The sequence below is a fragment of the Rhinolophus sinicus genome, linkage group LG06 (assembly GCF_036562045.2).
Source record: "Rhinolophus sinicus isolate RSC01 linkage group LG06, ASM3656204v1, whole genome shotgun sequence".
In the NCBI taxonomy this organism is placed as follows: Eukaryota; Metazoa; Chordata; class Mammalia; order Chiroptera; family Rhinolophidae; genus Rhinolophus; species Rhinolophus sinicus.
In genome coordinates, this window is record NC_133756.1 from 29,974,366 (window position 1) to 29,992,987 (window position 18,622).

General features: G+C 45.3%; 1 protein-coding gene across 6 annotated transcripts in view; it reads right to left on the minus strand.

Annotated features, from left to right (window-relative positions):
* Positions 1 to 13,775: 13,775 nt before the first annotated feature.
* Positions 13,776 to 18,622, minus strand: part of KANK4 (KN motif and ankyrin repeat domains 4) — a 68,289-nt gene continuing 63,442 nt past the window's right edge. For all 6 annotated transcript variants that reach the window (XM_019731250.2, XM_019731234.2, XM_019731243.2 and 3 more), the window contains one exon: positions 13,776 to 15,622. In XM_019731250.2, the coding sequence (XP_019586809.2) occupies positions 15,518 to 15,622 (105 nt within the window). In that variant the 3' untranslated portion in view covers positions 13,776 to 15,517. The remainder of the gene's footprint in view (positions 15,623 to 18,622) is intronic.

Sequence of the window (18,622 nt, forward strand, 5' to 3'; positions counted from 1 at the left end):
TTTACTCATTGTCTTCAAATTAAAACACAAAATTAAATTCCCGAGAACATGGGACTCCCCCTAAAAAAACATTGTTTGAAAACTTTTGAATTCTGCTAGCAAATTGTCAAGAAATGAACACAGCAACAACCTGAGGCAAGAAGCATGCATCTCAAAAGCAAGATCCTTGCTGTGTCACCCAGAGTGAGCTGGGTGTGGTTCTGCCCCCTCCAGCCTCAGAGCTTCTCTCGCCTCTGCCTGCCAGCGTCTTAGAAGCAGAGGCCTCTGTGTTCCTTGCAGAGCCCAGGGGCACCAGGGGCAGAAAGCTTATGGGACTTTAGGGAAATTACTCATTATCCATTCATGCTTCCAATGATTCCAAATTTGGGCCTGGTGGCCTGGCAATAGGTCTCTCCAGACTAGGATAGGGCTCAGCGGGGAAAAAGGATATGTGTCATACTCTTTGCCATCCAAGAATTTATATTTTCATTAGGGAAATTTTAATTTAAAAACGTATATGTGCTCAAGAGACAGCCAAAACAAGTTTAAAATTTCAGTCAAGGCAACAAAGATTTTAAAGAGGCTCTAACTGGTTTTCCCCTTCCCTCATTATAATGCCCTACCCAACCTCTCTGGACTGACAGCTCTCTGAATGTACTGTGCTGTCTTTCCGCTTCCTGTACCTTTGCTGTTCCCACTACCTTTCTCCCCATCGTCACCTGGAAATTCCTTCCACTTGACAGTTAGCCTCGCCTCCTCCAGGAGGCTCTCTCTGACACCCAAGGTTAGGTTAGTGCCTAAGATACACAGTCATTTTCACTTTCTTTAAGCCCCAGCCTGGAGGCGGGTACTTGGTAATTGAAGGGTTACATTGGTAAGAACTCCATTAAGTCTGCTCCCCCTTCCTAATTGCCCTTCCTATGCTGAGCTCTGGATGGAGTTGCCAAGGTGGCCTAAGGAAATGAGGACCCTCTAGATGGAAATGGACTGAGGACCTTCCTCAACCCCTTCTATTAGAAATTCATATTTAGGGAATGCTGTTAGAGTAGACTATGATGCCTATTCAGGGATCCCAAAGGGGAAATCGCATCTAGTGGGCAGGGGGAGTTGGGGCTGTGTAGGTGGGTCCATGGGGACCCCACCTAGGTGATTGTTTGGGAAAAACAGATTCTGACAGAGCAAGTGACTGAGGTTAGAAACCTTACTGGCTTGAGTCATACTAGTAGAATGTCCCCTCCTGTTTATGCTTCATGGCCTATTCTTTCTTTATTCGAATATCTGAAGTACATTTATTTTAATCTCTCTTTCAGATTGTTATAGTATCTTTACTTCTTCAGGAGTGAGTTCTCCCACTTAAGTATGTAGGCTGTACTTAAACTATATTGGACTTCCCCACATGTATTATAATTCTTGCTCAAGAGATTTCTCCTCTTGAGGCTTGGCTTGTGGAGGTCTCCATTTGGGGCAACTCCTATTTGGTTGCCTCTGCTCAGGTCTTATTTTCAGTTCTCTGATTCTGGATAATCTTTTATGTTAGTGAATTGGCTTGGATTTTGTCACTCTGAGAATGCAGGTCCGACACGTATGTGGTGTAAACCCAGGATTCCAATTTCACCAGTCTGGGAGGGCTAACTCAATCTTCTAGCTAAGAACTTGGGCTAGTGGAAACACATTCAGATTTCCATTGGTGGATGGGCAGCTTGATTCTGACTCCAGTCCCAGCTCCTTATTAAATGACAGGCCTGTGGGCATTTTAAATCCAGCTTCTACAGCCTGTATCTGTTCCTGGTCCTTTCATGAGAGGTATAACCTCAGGTACTGCTCTCTGTCTGATACCTATGGAGTCCCTTTTTCTTGCATTTGAGATATGTGTTATTAAAATATTTTAATACTCAAATATTTTAGCTAGCATTTCTATATATTAGGCATGGAAGGTAGAGTTTTAGAATGTGCCCAATCTACCATCTTGACCTAGAAATCATTTTTAACTGGAAGTTATTTTTAGTAAAATAGTGCTTTTTAAATTTTAATTTTGTAAATCATCTCCATTCACCTTTCTTATTTTTCTAGTAGGTTTAAGCAGTTTCTGCATTTTTAAAGTGGTTGCAATCATATCATCTGTAAATAATGACAGTTTTGCAACCTCCTCTCTGTTAATTACACATTTTAATTCAGTCTTTATCTAAAGAACTTCTAGAACAATATTCAATAATAGTGGTACTATCAGGCCCTCTCTTGTATCTGACTTTATTAGAAATGCTTCTAGTGTTTTCACATTAAGCAAATCTTGGCTTTGGTTTTGAGAAATGTGTTCATTAAGATAAGGGAATACCCTTACATTTTCATTTTATTAAGTTTATAAGGAATGGGTGTAAGGAATTTCATTAAATGCATTTTTAACATTAATAAAGGCAATCATGGTTTTTCTCTTTTGACTTATTTAAAATTAATTTTTACTAAATATAATTATTATATATGATGACTAAATATAATTATTACTAAATATCCTAATATAGAACCATCCTCGATTCCTGAAATGAACCTCACTTCGTCTTGTGTTATTCTTTTAATGGACTTCTGGTTTAATTTGATATAGTATGTAATTTATATGAGGTTTGTATATATAGGGTTTTTTTTTAACTTTTTTCTATTTCATCTCTATTAGCAAGTAAAATTGGTCTGTGATTTTTGTCTTTATTAGGTTCTTAGATTAGTGATTTGTCAATTTTGTAAAATGAATTAAGATATTTCCTTTATTTTTCTATGCTTTGGAATAAACAGCTTCGAGAATATCGGTTCATTCAATATTTGCAAGATTCACATATGAAATGATCTGGGACTAGAGTTTTTGAGGAGAATATTCTCAATTTCTTCCAGTTTGTTAATTTGTTTAGGTTTTCCATCTCTTTCCAACTTAATTTTGGTAACATATATTTTCTTAGAAGATTAGCAATTTTATTTGGGTTTTCAAATGTGTTAGATTATAGTAGTATCTAATAGTCTCACATATATTTATATTTTTTCTATTTTTCTCTTTATCCTAATTTTGTGTTTTTGTGCTTTCTCCTTTTGTTTCTTCTTTAAGACCTGCTACGGACACCCATATTGTTCAGTGATCCAGCATTTAGATTTATAAATTCATTTTATTGTTTTTTAATCATTAATTTCTGATAGTAAATTTATTGCTTCCCTTGTTCTAATTTCTTTGAGTTTATTTTATTGTTTTTCCAACTTCTTAAAATAGGTGAATATATTTTTTCTATAATGGCAGCTAGTAGAACTTGATTTTCCTTTGAGGCAAACCTGTTGCACCATCTGTTGACCTTAGTCCGGTATCACACCCACTGGAGACTGCATTTTGGGATTTACTTACTTGCCAAGGTATTTTGGTATCGTAAGACCAGAGGACTAAATAAGAACCCTGGGTGATATCTGAACATGCAGAAAATATCATAATAGCAAAGGAAACATAAGCAAGTTCTCAGAGGTAGGGTAAGGGTAGAGGTGTTTCTAGTTGAAGGATGTAACAAGTGGGGGCTGTCTGGAAGCCAGAACATACTAGATCTTGAATCCAAGGCTAGAGTTTAGAGAATTTCTGTAGGCAGTGGGGAGCCCTTGATGGATTTTGTTTAGGGTAGGGCACCAGGAGCTCAGAACAGGTTCAGGCAGATGCCTGAACAGGGTGTCAGACGTAGTGGACAGGGCAGGACATCAGGCACTGCTTCATGATCAGACGAATGGCTCTCAGGAGAGTCAGGGCAAAGATGTAGGAGTAGACATGGTTTGGATGAAAGTAATCACAGAAATCCTGAGGGGGCTAAGGCAGAGGAAGGAAGAGAAGAGGTGAGGATGAAACCTTTCAAAGGAATTCAAAGAGAGGCGCCTGAGATGGAGATCTGGAGGAGACCAGGGAGAAAAGAGTCATAGAAGCTGAGGGACAGAGCTGCACTGAGCTATAGGGAGCCACGGAGGCAAAGCTGCGCCTGGGTGCAGGAGTGAAAGAAAGGTAAGCATGTGTGAAGACTCCTCTTTCTAGAGGGCTCCCTCATTCCTCAAGTGAGTAGATGAGAGTTACAGAGCAGAATGGAAGCATTTGTGGGACATAGGTTCTGGAAAGAAAGGGCTCTTCACCCTTTCAGATCTTTTGATTCTATTCACAATTAACAAACGAAATATTAGAGAAGTGTTGCTGTTGTTGGGACTGGGAGATCGAATTTCACCTTAGCTACACAGCTGGGTAGCACGCATTCAGTGGAAAACACTGACTGGTGCCTTTTGGATATCAGGTTTTTGTCAAAGAGAGGACAACCAGATGAACAAAACAAAAACAGGGAATGTTTCTTTCATTTCAGAGGTTTACTACACATTTCCTTTAAGCAGAGGATTCTCCTAGGGTATTGAAAATATTATGCAATTTAGAAAGATTGTGATTTGCTGAGCTTTCCCATGAAATGATATGTTAAAAATGCCTTGTAGGCCCTCACTAAATTTTAAGAATTACCATCGCCCTTCCCTTCCCAACATTTTCTAGGCATATCAGTCTTGGTGTTCTGTCACAGGCAGCTAGCTGTGTCTATCAGCTTAGAAATTAGATTCGATCTTTTTTGTCTGGGGCCAGATGCATCTGTGTCTCTCACAACTAGAGGTTGTGCGCTTGCCAGAACTGCTTGACCTTTCCTATATGCATCAGTATTCACCCCTGCGAGGCCTGCTCATTTGGCCTGATGTCTGCAACAGGATAATTGCTTTGGAACTGCAGGGCAGGCCTCCTGCTTCCAGACTGTACACAGATGAGGCACGTGTGGGGAAAAGGTCACTGGTGCAATCATGTGACTTGCCCCCTGGCCAATACTCACCCAGACCCTATGGACTCTGGGAGAAAGGAACAGCCTGATCAGATCTTAGGCACCTGTTCTAGCCTGATGATTGAGTTAAGGCTAAGCCAGGGCTAGAAGGAGAGGAAAGGTGGACGAGGAAGACCAAATGGCTTCCCATGGGGCCAGTGACAAAAAGTCAATGCTAAGAGGATGGTGAATGTACATTCGAATGGCATCATTGTTTTATGTGGTTATGAGGGGAGGGAGTTTCCCTCTGCAGGATTATTTTTTAGAGTCCTAATAAGCAACTGGTAGGTGTCCAGACCCACCAGCTTTGAGCCTCCCTGGCTCTCTCCTTCCTCAGTTGAGCCACCTGACTCTTGAGAAATGAAACCATCTATACCCACGCAGCTACAGTCTACATTAACATGACTTTCCTATTCCACTCTTTTCATCAACATAATTTGACTATTTGAGGAAATTCTTGTCCAAAAGATAAAAGTTAAAATAATTGTCTACTTCGGAAATTTCCCAAAAGTAATATAAATGATTACCAAATTGTTCAACTCTTCAACAGAAAACATCAAATAGCAGCTTACGCCCCAAGATTTTTTGAACCCTTTGCCTTAAAAATGCTCCCCTTGCTGTGTCCACCAATCCTAGACTAGTATATCGTGATCCTTACTCAACCCTAATCAAGCCCCACATTGAAAGACCTGCCTTAAAGCAGACTGCCAAACCTCACAGAGATCCCAACTTTGCCTGTCCCTCGCCAACACTCTAGTAAGACTCAGTGGTAATGAGAAAAGAATGAACCCAGCCTTGTTGTTATCTATAGGGTGTTCTAATGGTGTTTGGGGGAAGTAAGCACTTGACAATCTCATCTGCCTCTCCCCAAGTTCTGAAGTAAGGTCACAGAAGGCTCTCCAGAGGAGGTGAAACTTCTAGAAGAGGTAGGCATTAGCTGTTGTTGGAAAGAGTGAGAGCTAGAGGGAAGAACATTTTAAGGAGAGAGGAACAAAAACGTGTGTTATGTGTTGAATTGTATCCCCTTCCAAAGGGGGGGAGAAAAAGATATATTGAAATCCTCACCCTCAGTACCCCAGAATGTGCCTTTATTTGGAAATAAGATCTTTACAGAGGTAATTCAGTTAAAATAAGGTCATTAGGATGGGCCCTAAACCAATATGACTGTCATAGAAAGGTAAAATTTGGGTACAGAGACAGACATGCACAGAAGGAAGACAATAAGAAGACACACGCAAGGAAAAGATGGCTCCATGAAGATAGAGTTATGCTGCTATAAGCCAAGAAATGCCTGGGGCCACCAGAAACTAGGAGAGAGTGCTGGCTGAGCTGACCCTTGGTTCTCATGTGTTCGCTGTTGGGCTATGAGAGCTTTAAAGATCAGATCATGTCTGACTGGGGCTGGCACCCAAGTGGCTCTATAACTGTTGCCATCCTGAATTGTCACTCTCTTTGCTTCTTAGGCTGGGCCCCGCTTTGAACAACTGACTCCCGTCCTCTAATTCCTAGATGGACGTCTGATGGGCAAACACTGCCCCATGGTACTGTCTGTCTTACCTGGATCTCAATCCACCTGCTTGCCTGACCAGACCTCTGAGCCATGCGGTCTGGATGCCCCAATTCCCCCCCCCCTGGGTGTCTCACACCAGGGCACCCTGTTGCACAAGTCCAGAAGGCACCATTGTGTCATCTGTGAATGGCAACTCTGGGAACACAACTCTAAAAAGTGACTGACTACAACACAATGAGATGGTGCCCTCTTGAGTCATGCAACGGAGGTGACATTGACAGTGAGACAAGTGTCAACTGCAGGCTCAGACATTCTGGGGTCTGGCAGTGCCCCCTTCAGACAAGATTTCTTCATCTTCCATGGCCCCCATCCCCCTATCCCTTTCTCACCTTATTTCTCCTAGCTGGAGCAGGTGGCCTCACCCCTAAAACCAGTGTACTGACTAGGGAGTGGGGACGACTTAGGGGGAAGGGAAGTTGGGTTCAATCAACAACATCACTTTTCCCATTTTTCAAGATGGCAAACAACTGGAAGATAAGATACTAGAGATGCCAATTTTATTACTGATCAAAGCTCAAAACAAGAATGTGAATATCCTAACACTTGAGCTCAGAATCACACTTTCACTCTGATCACAGGCAAAGCTGCAGTGCCCCCTGCAGTGTCCCTGTAATACTGTGATTTATAATAAGAAGTATAGTGTGTCTCTGTGGCATAGCTCTCTTAAAACCCTTGGAATTTCCTAGGTGATGAAAAAGCGATAAAGGGGCCTTTTGTTATATTAATGAGGTGAGTTTTGGAAAGTGCCTAAGGATGGGGGTGCAGGTGGCCAGTGGAGCCAACCATGTGATTAGATGGTTGGAACTTTCAGTCCACCCCCACCTCTGGGGAGGTGGGAGGGGCTGGAGGTTCAATTACTAATGGCCAATGACTTAATCACTCGTGCCTATGTAACGACGCCTCCATAAAAATCCAAAAGGAGGGTTTGGAAAGCTTCCGGGTCAGTGAGCACGTGGAGATACGGGGAGAGTGGCAGCCTCCAAGAGGCGTGGAAGCTCTGCATGCTTTCCCCACACCTTGCCCTGTGCATCTCTTCTGTCTGGCTGTTCCTGAGTTCTATCCTTTTACCGTATAATAAACCGGTGATCTAGTGAGTAAAATGTTTCTCTGAATTCTGTGAGCCTCTAGCAAATGAATCAAATCCCAGGAGGGCAGCCAGTCAGTCAGAAGCACAGGTGGAAACCTGGACTTGCAATTGCTGTCTGAAGTGGGCGGGAGAGGGGCAGTCTTATAGGACTGAGCCCTTAATCTGTGGGTACTGATGCTATCTCCTGGTAGACAGTGTCAGAATTGAAGTGAACAGTTAGACACCCAGCTGGTGTTGGAGAACTGCTTGGATGTGGAGAACCACCCTCATCCCACACACACTGGAATTGGTGTCAGAATCTCAAGTCCCTTCAGGGCTGTGTCTGTCCCACTGACAAGGAGTGCAGAGCAGCAGGTGTCCTCTCTGTGGGCAGGTAGAACCGAGACAGGCCTGAGCTTGGCTCCATTCCTGCTCTCGATCTGACCACTGGGGTGGTGGAGGAGGAGGGGGGTCTAAGCACAGTTTCCTTCCTAGCTTTTCCTTCTGGGAAGAAGAGTGGAAATTTCCTCATTTGTAAGGTAATGTGAGGATTGGAAAATGTCAACCCCCCCCACCCCCCAGTCAAGAACAGAATGGTCCCATGGGTTTCAGAGCAAAGACCCAGGAGCTGTTTCCAGGCCCTCACGGAACATGGAAGCAGGATAGGGTGCAGGACGTGGAGGCAGGGCAGAGATAAGGCAGGCAACGCCCGCCTGCGGACACCGGCTGGGCTCCCCATGTTCCAGGCCCTCCTCTTTCCAAGATGGGAGAGAGGGTAAAGGAAATGATTTGGAACTGCTAGGAATTCCCTTCTGAGGGGCAATTGAGGCAATGTGGGTTCAGACCATCTGTACCCTGGACAGAATGCTGCTTTCTTCCCCAGGAATACTGAGCACAGGACGTTCCTGACCCCTCAGCTGTTCCAGTCCCAAACACTCTGCCTGTGTGTCTCCTCTGTCCTAGGGCCACCCAGCTGGACCTGCAGGTCAGCCACTGACTTAATGTTATGTCCCTGAAGCAGCTTTGTTCCCTCAGCAGTGTCCACCCCCTACTGCTGGGCACCCCTCCATAGCCTGGGTCACTGGCTAGGAAGCAAGAAGACCTCCGGATGTACAGCAGGCTGTGGAGTGCAGTCAAAGAGTCAGATCTCCTGACTTGAAATCCCAGATTGGCTGTTTACTAGCTGTGTGGCCTTGGATGAGTTACTTAACCTCTCTGTGCTTTAGTTTCTTCATATGTACAAGAGGGATAATATTAATACCTACCTCCCTGGGTTATCGTGAGGAGTAAAGGATTTCATACCACACCCTTAACTAGACTGATGCCTGGGTAGTTAGTTCTAAGCACTCAGTGAAGGCAAGCTGCTCTTTATATGGGCCAAGTCTAGGAAAAAAGATCAAATGGCCAAAGGAAAGGGGAAGTACTCTGCTTCATCCTGAGCTCTGTTATACAGGCCAAGCACTCTGTGGATACCTAATCTGATTAACTGCTTACAAGAACAAAGGAGAGGAACTATTATCCACCCAGTTTAAGAGCCTCAGTGGCCAAATGGTCCAGCTGGGATTCAACACCTGAGGTAGCCTGCTCTAGACACCATGCTGGTGGTGGCCTCCCACCAAGTGACACAACCCAGAGAGGAGATAGGGGAAAGAAAATAAGTAGGATAGTTTGGAATTGAAGGGTGGGCATCCATTGGGCCGTAGGGAAGGAATAAGGATTGCTTTGGTGACGCCAGGAAGTATGCTTCAGTCTTCTTGGCTGGAGAGTCACTTTTGCTCCTTGGTTTACAAGGCTGAACTGGTTCCCTAGTGGCTTCTGAGATCTACGTGTTTTAACCCGGACACCCAGAAGGAGACGGAATCTCTCTCCTAAATCCCAGCTTCAGAATTCCTTGGAAAGGGCCAGCTTGGCCCAGGTAATGTACAGTGTCTATCATTCGAGGGCCAGGGACCAAGTCTTCGTGTAGAAACGTGGCAGCTCCTGCTGTGGTCTTGTGGATGGTGGAGGGAAGGGAGAGGTTCCTGGGAAAGGAGGACCTGGCGGACAGTCCACAGGTATCTACTCCATAGGTTTATTCTCTTCCCCCCCCATCATTTCTCTACTCATAGCTGCTCCTTGCTCATATTATCAACCTGTCTTCACCTCTAATATGCAAACTCCTCTTCTGTTTTCATGCTTTACTCCCCCTCATGACTTCTCATAACCCACTGCTACTGCCTGAAACGCTGCATGTTTCCTCGTTCAAATTTCTCAGCTAATTCGAACGGTGGAAAATGCTCCCATTCCCACACCAGGCCAGCTCATGGGCACTGGCTGCCTGTGCTGTGAGCCTGTGTTCAGAGCTGTGGGCTGGACGACTCCACTGTGGGCACGGAATGGGCTTACACTGTGAGGGAATATAAAAGGCTGCTCCTTCTGAAAGCCTTCCCAAGCCTTTTCTCTCTCACACTCACTAACCATAGCATTAGACCCTTGAAACTGCCGTGGGATGCTGAGTGCATTTGTCCAACTCCCTACTGCAATAGAAATCCAAACGTACAATGGTCTGAACAAATTGGAAGATTATTTCCTGATTACATATCAAATGGGAAATAAGCAGTCCAGAGCAGAATTGATGGATTTATGGTTTTGGGACCTAAGGTAAAATTTGGGGATTCTATTACTAAGGAGAAGGGAAGAATGGATATTGAGGACAATGGCATCACCATTTTCCTGTCACTCATTTTGACCCTTCTCTACCATCGAGTTTGTCATCACATCCTGGCACATCCCCATTCCTGATACCTTTCCCATAGGGTTCTCGCCTTTTCCCCACTGACGTCGCCATGGGCACGGTCCTTACTGCTTTATTCCCAGTATCACAAGAGAACCTCCTAATTGTTCCCCTTGCCTCCAGTCTGTCTCCGGCCTCCCTCTGTGATCATTCTAAAGTGCAAATCTGATCATCTGGCTCCATTGTTTAGAAATTCTTCAATGGCTCCCCACTGTCCATAGTCGTGAGATTTTAACTGCAGATTTCTGAATTCCTGAAATTACACGCAGATTTTGCAGATTTATGTGCATTTTTCTGAAGAGAGCTTCAGGTTCTCAAAGGGGTCTCTGATTGCTCCTCAAATTATAGGCTTACGTCCAAATTCCTAATCACAGCTTACAAGCGATACGGGTCTACTGAGCTTCCTCTTAAACCTCCTCTTAATGTCACTTCCCCCATGCAACCTAAACTGAAGTCATTCTGAAATTCTCTCCATCGCCCAGACAGCCCATGCTCTTTCACACTCTATAGCTTTATATCTGCTGTTCTATCTAGAATGCCCTGGCAAACTCCTACACCTCCTTATGGCTTAGCTCAAAAGCCACCTCCTCTGTGAGGCTTCCCTGACTACCTCTGGCCAAGTATGTTTCCACAGTACTCTTCAGACCTCCATCACTCATCCTGTTCATAGTTTTTGTCAATCTACATCTGTCTCCTCCACCAAACCATGAACTCTAGAGTCCAGGACCCAGAATAGATAGTCCACAAATGTTTGTTGAATAAATGTCACCCATGCCCACCCCCCCGCTACCCCCAAATGGAGGACTCTTTCAAAATGTAAATCTGAGCATCGCTTCCTGTGTTCCTATTTCCTTCAAGTCCAAACTTGTTACAGTGTCTTTCTCTTTGGCTTCATCTTGCAACGTTTCTCTTTTTTCTACTCCAGAACCCTGAAGTTCTTTTAATGCCCAAATCAGTGTTCGCTCTTGTCTAGTGGTTTAACGCATGCTTCTTCCTCTGCTCCTCTTTGCCTGGCTAATGCCTACTCATTCTTCAGATAGCTGAAATATGCCTCAGGAAGTCCTCCTGGGCCCCCTGCCCACCTTCAGACGAGGCTGAGGGTCCCATCTATGTACCCCCATGGCACCTTGTCCTTTCACAGTCTGGACATACATCCTGCTGTTCCACGACGACTTGTCCTCCTTCCCTGCTAAACTCTAAGTTCTGTGTCTACCTTGCCCATATGTCCCCAAACATAGTACTTAGAAGGGAGTGAGTACCTGATAAATCTCTGTTAAATGAGGGTTAGGTAAATGAATTTTTCAATCATAAATCTGGTTTTCAATAGCTTTCCATTGCCTTTAGAACAAAGCCTTATCAAAACTTTAGGGCACTTCATGATTTGGTCCCCATGTTTTTTCAGTCTTATCTCTTCCAAATCTACCCTTTGATCTCAAGTGTCTCACAGTCCTGTCGAACTGAATGAAAATCCCGAAATGCCTGCTCTCCTATCTGTCAGCCTTGGCTATACCGGTCTCAATGCTTGGCATACTCTTACCTTGCCTCACCTCTTATTCCCCTTCCTTTTCTGGCTGACATCCACTAATCTTTAAGTTTTCAGTTCAGATACCTCTTCTCCAGGAAGCCTCCCTTGACTTCCTGAGATTAGCTCTAGTGCCCCTTATTGACTCCCCTGTTGTATTCTGGGCTTCCTTCTCACCATTCTGTTTTCCCAAGTAGATGGTGAGATGAGCATCTGGACTATGTCACCATGATAACTCGCATGCAAGCCCAGTGTCTGCATGCAGTGAGCACTCCAGAAATATTTGTGGAATGAACTATGTTGTCTGGTCTAATTCCTTACTGTTGGCACATATGTCCTGTCTTCCAAAGCAGATTGTACACTCTATGAAGGCAGGGAGGGGAGCTAAAATACCTATGAGTCTCTCCCCAGGCCTGAGCTTAATACCTGTCCCCAGTAAGCCTGATACATGTTGCTTGGAGGCTGTGCAGTCAGGCACTTGACAAATGTGTTAGTCAGTGGAGCCGTGGTTTAAGGTCCTGGAAAGCCTGGGTTTGGGATCACGGTAACCTTCGATACTCTTTTTGTAGAGGAGGCCAAAGCTGCTTTCTCAAAGCCAATGCTGGAAACAGTGTCAGGAACCTGACAGCTTTTAATAGCTATTTGTTGAATGAATTGTAGAGCCAAGGAACAATGACAGGGAGGCAGGCTGTGCTTGTTCATCTCACCGTGTTCTGGGCTCAGACATTCCAGTGGAATGGGATGGTTGTAAGGGATGAGATCACGTGTTCACATTCCACTCAAGATTAAAAACAAAACCTACAAAAATCTCAGAAAGGATGGACAAAGTCTTTTTGATAATGACACAATGGCTTCAGGTGTCAGGAAAACCAGTTTGCCTTCTCTGGTCAATAAACTGTTTTTGTTGCTAAGCTTTTTCGCTATCAGAGGGATGATTCATTATGAATTTGTACCAACTGGACAAACAGTTAACCAAGTTTACTCTTTGGAAGTGCTGAAAAGGCTGCGTGAAAAAGGCGAAAATGACCTGAACTTTTCGCCAACAATTCACGGCTCTTGCATCACGACAATGCACCGGCTCACATGGCACTGTCTGTGAGGGAGTTTTTAGCCAGTAAACAAATACCTGTATTGGAACACCTGATCTGGCCCCCAATGACTTCTTTCTTTATCCAAAAATAAAGGAAATATTAAAAGGAAGACATTTTGATGACATTCAGGACATCAAGGGTAATACGATGACAGCTCTGGTGGCCATTCCAGAAAAAGAGTTCCAAAATTGCTTTGAAGGGTGAACTAGGTGCTGGCGTCGGTGCATATCTTCCCAAGGGGAGTACTTTGAAGGTGACCGTAGTGATATTCAGCAATGAGGTATGTAGCACTTTTTCTAGGATGAGTTTGTGAACTTGTCAGACCTCACACGTGTGTGTGTTTTTTTTGTTTTTTTTTAGGCATTGGTTTTATTTCCTTGAGCATGCCATGTTTCCTTTTTCCCCCCTTTTTCCACTTCTACCCCCAACTCCGGTTCAAGCCGTTGTTTCTGTCTAGTTGTGTAGGACACAGCTGCCTGGCCCATGCTGGTATTATGAACCTTGCGTTCCCCCGGGCTGATGCTGTTGGTCACCGGCTGCCGGTCCCGGCTGCCAACCACTCATGCTGGCCACTGGCCACTCACAGTAGCCCACGGCAGCGCACAGCAGCCAGCTCCAGGGAGAGATGTTGTTCACAATCTTAGCTGTAGAGGGCGCAGCTCACTGGTCCATGTGGGAACCGAACAGGTGACCTCGGCATTAGGAGTACAATGCTCCAACCACCTGAGCCACCAGGCTAGCCCATTTTTTTTAATGTGACCAAATTAAAGTTGCCACCCTAATGTAAAATGCAGAAACAAACCCGAAATTGGCACATTGGACTCGGACCCCCTACTGCTGTCTGCAGAACCATGGTAGCAAATAAGACTCACATTGCACATTCCCAGGAACTAAGAGCAGAGAAATGTAAAGAAACTTTAAGACAAATGATTGAAGGGCAGCATTTTAATATACAAACAGTCAAAAGCCAGAGCCTTGCTACTCCAAGTCTGGTGTGGCCCAGTATCATTGGCACCCCCACCCCCCCGGGGAACTGATTAGAAATGCAGAATCTCAGGCCCCCTTCCCTCCCCAGACCTACTGCATTCTCCAGGTGATGTTTGCACATCAAAGTTTGAGAAGCACTGGGGTAGGACATTTATTAATGTAGGGTTTTGCTGTTCAAAGGTGCTTGGAGGTCAAAATAAATCCATTTAGAGCATTTTCAGCTTATTACTTGCTCCACGCTCTACACCTCGGAGCAACACCATCACATGCCACTGTGCTTCTCTGGGACTCCGAACCTCTCTTATGCATCCCAGTGGCAAACTTCTGTACACAGTCTTTATGGATTAAAAGTGGATTCCACAACTTCCATCAGCTGTGCCTCACACAACATCCCCAGGAGGTAGGTTGTATGATCATGTCCGTTTTTAAAAATCAAGGAAATTGAGGCCCAAGGAAGTTTTGTGACTCACCCAAGGGGAACCAAGCAAATTGGCATCTCAGCCAAAATAAGAACTCGAGCTTGCGTGCTTCCAGTGTGAGGCTCACTGTATTTGGTGTCTTTCTTCTTTTTATATAAGGTGATTTTATGCATAAGAGACTTTAGGAAAGAAAATAATGTGTGGCTAACCCTGTGTGAATTACTGAATATGAGCCATGCACATGTGGGCCCTAGAAGTTTAAAAAAGAACTGTCTAGTGGAGAGAGATGTTAGCCCAGGGTGGGCCCTGCTCTGCCCAACTCCCACACCCCTGCTGCCATCTGTGGCCTCAGAACTTTAAACGCAGGGAGGCTCATAGTTAGCTTCTAAAGGCTATGAGGGGAAATGAGCTGGGATCACCTTGAGGCCACGTATACGACTATGGCAGAAACGTGGCTTCTGGATGACAATAACCTATCCCCAGGAGGATGCTCACTCGATTTATTTGCTATTTTCAAAACAGCCTACGTAACTGGACTCTGCCTAAATACATGTGGTGTGCTTTACTGGATTGGATTTCCTGATGAATTCCAATTTCCCTGGAGTAAACTGGAGCCACTCGATGACTTGGAAATGGTCAACACTGTAGAGCTGGCACCGAAGCCAGTGTGCTTCTTCCTACCGTGCCTGAATTTAAGATTTCTCCGTCAACCCCCGCTGAACAAAGTCTCCAAAGGGAGTTCGTTCAGTTTCACCTGCCTGCGCGGTGATTCTCCGAGGGTCTTCCAGAGAATGATTGCCAGGACGGCTGCTTAAATCTGCCCCCATCCACTCAGACATGCATATTCAAGGGGACGTCTTCATATATAATTGATTAAAAAACAAAAAGATGGTGCACTTTGAAATTCCATGTAAAAAGTATTGCTTTTCTAATGTGCTCCTGCCCACCTGCTCGCTAAGCAGTGCTACAAAGGGTAGAGTCACGAGGAATTCCAGGCAGAAGATGTATGGGATTTTAGATGACACCAGTGCACCCAGCACCTAGCACCCTGCTCTGCAGCCCGCACTGTTTGGGGGCTTGGCCTAAGGCAAAACTACAAAGCATCCTAGTGAGCAGAATTATACAACAGGAATGTTTGTGCATATTTGACATAGCTTCTTCTCTTGAGGGGAGGCCCCCTGGCTGTGACCCATGCCCTCTCCAAGGGCGAGGGAGGACTCTCCAGAAGAAGCCTTTTGTTCCTGGCTGCCAGTCCTTCCGCAGCTCCTATGGCCCCAGGGACCTGCCCTGCTCTGCGTGGGCCTGCAGAAGCCCTGCAATTTCCGCGTGGGCGGGTGTTTTCAGAACGATGGACAAAGCTGTTCGGCCAGCCTACAGGGGAGAAAGACAAGGAGAAACAAATTTTATCCGGTCTGCTTCCCATCCCAGAGAGGAAGGGTGAGTTGGGAGTAGGGGTATGCATGGGGCATAGCAGTCTATTCCAAGCACGCAGAGACCGTGAGGAGGAGAAGAGATTCAGACGGCATGATGGTGTGATTACTGTTATTATGAACCCCCATCCACAGAAACAACATTCACTCCTGGGAAATTCGTGTCAATGGAAATAAAGAAGTGTCACTTGGTTTTTAAATACATTTTTTTTTTAAAAAATTGAAAAACGGAGGAAAGAAAATAAAATGACTCTTCCATTATTCCATTACACAGATGTAAGTGAAAGCTAGCATTTTGGAATGTCTCCCTCCAGTCTTTTCTATGCAAATTTATTGTTGGTTTTTAAATAGAGGAATGATGTATATGAATTTTAAATCTGCTTTTATTTTGAGTGTACCATGGTCTGCTATAAGATTTTCCCCTGTTCTTAACAGTGATCATAGCATATAACTTTTCTTATTGGCTGTATAGTATTCCACAATTTACTGAACTATTTCCCTTCTCTTGGAGACTTATGTTGTTTCCAAGTCTTCAGCCTCATAAACTCAGTGCCAAAAGCATTTTCCCATTTCTAACTATTTTCTAAGGACCAACTCTTAGAAGTAGGCTCAGCACATGGAAGGACGTGCACGTTTTGTCCTCCTGGAGCATGATACCTCAGTGCTTTTACACAAGGGCTTTTTACATGAGAGCTTTTTACACTGCTGCAGCAATGCAGGAAGCTGCATTCACAAGGGCTCTCACAGCCATTCTCTACAGAGACGTGGGGAAAGGCTGACATGCCACAGTGGTTGCCGAGCCCTGTCAGGGCAGCCACAGTCTCACGAGTGGGTTCAATCCTGTAACCAGAATTCCGAAATGTAAACATCTCTGAAAACCACTTTTTTGGTAACTCTTTTGAAGGCAAAACCCAACCTGAGGCTATGTATGATCCTTATTTAGCACCATTAATGTGAATATTTTTATATTTTGTTGCATAAATATTAAGGGTTTGATACATGGGGGAGCACACAAGACCCCACTAGATTGTTTGCTACTCTACTGTATGTTGGGAGGAATTACTTCCTAAAATGTGAAAGATCCACAGAAGCAGGTGGGGAGTGTTCACACTCAGCTTAAAACTCTGCAGTCTCTCCTCTGGGCCCCAGCATGTCCTCCAGCTGCCACCTTGGCTCCCTCCCCACGCGTCAATAACTATAAAATGCAACAAGAAGCCAAATAAAGCCACCAGGGGAAGCATGAGCTCCGGGAAGAGGATGGCCACTGTGTGTGTAGATGGCGGTGGGAGCAGAGGAAGGCAGTGGCATTTCAGTGAGACCCCAAAGGATGGCACGTGGACTTCACGAAACACGAAATTCTTTCCCAGAAAAGGCCTCACGACACCCTGTACCTTCCTTTTACCACCCTGCATAAGCAGTATTTGTGTGGTTATTTGATACATCTCAGTGTCCCCGAGGCCAGGCACTGGATTAGCACCCAGTAAGCACTGTTGAGAGGGATTGCTGGATGGTCACAGACAGGTACTGGGTTCATTTCAAGTTGATGAAGAACCTCAGCAACCTAAATCCTAATGAGGCTTTTCTGAGATTGGGCCAGTCTGGAACAACACAAGGATTTTAAGCAGAAACTTGTAAAAGCCCCACAGAGGAAGGGCCTGGGTTTATTTAGGCCTGTCCTCCCTGCTTTCTGGACGTCATCATCATTGCTGTGCTTTGTCAACCCTGAGGCTCTATATAATCACGAAGATGGTGTGATTACTGTTATTATAGAAAAGAGCCACAGGGCCAGTCCCAGAGGACCTTTGAACAGGGCCCATTTGGAGATGACAGCCTACATTTGTGGGCTCCTCTGACCCAATTGCAGACATGGAGAGTGGGGGACCCTATTCTGCTCACCAAGTGTGGCTGGAGAGACCACGTGGGGAGGATGTGCCCTTCAAATGACTCTGCCAGAGTCCTGGGAACAAGCCCACAGCACGGCCCTCCAGTGGCAGGCCCAGAGACACAGGGACTCAAGCAGCCAGCACACCTGTATGTGTGTGTGTGCAGGCAGGTGTGTATGGTGGTGGGGTTGTCTTTCCACATAACAAGAATCCACTGTGTCTCAGGCAAAGGTGAACAAGGCATAGTGTCTGCCTTTTAGAAGCTTTCAATGTGATTGGTGTTTCGGAGGAGCTGCCAAAACGAAGCCCTTCAAAGGGCAAGGCTCTGGGGCTCAGCCCTCACCACCTCTCCACCCTCCTCACTCTTGTAGCCCCCAAGAGGGTGGGCAGCTGATTTCTTGAATTAGTTTCTAACTCTAGGCAACAGGTTGCCTTGGCCTTCTGTTCCGGGGACTCTGCATTTATATTGACCATTAAATGGTTGGTAGGATGAGAGAAACCAATTTCAGGACGTCAATTCTCTCAGTTTTCCAAGCGAATTCACAAATAATCCATGCATCTGAGCTGCGAAGTCAAGGTGGACTTCGAAACGATACGGTGATCATAAGGGCTGTTCTTTGCCCTCCAAAGTAAAGCGGGAGGCACAGGGCTTGGTGCTTGGTAGGGCCCTGTCAGCAGTCCCCTTCTCCCGTGGACATTTCTCACCCAAGTTGCCCTTGGGAACTTTGGCTGTGAATCCTGAATCGACTCGACCCAAGCAGGCAGCAAGTGACTGGGCCATGGGTGGGGGTCTCAAACACTTGGGGAGCTGCTGCCCACACCACTTGGCCACCCCTGTGCTCATTGGGCATCTCTAACCCTCTCTATCTTCTGCTATGACAGGCTTCTGCAGCCATCTCCTGGTTAGCTGTCTTGTTCCTTCCAAGCTTCGAGCCCTGCCCTGAACTGCAGCCCGCCTGGTCCTCAACCCGAACCTGACTCTTCCTGATGGCTGTCTAAGTCCACCTGGATTCCAGCACTCACCTACATCATGTTCTCAGGTATGGCACTACTGACAT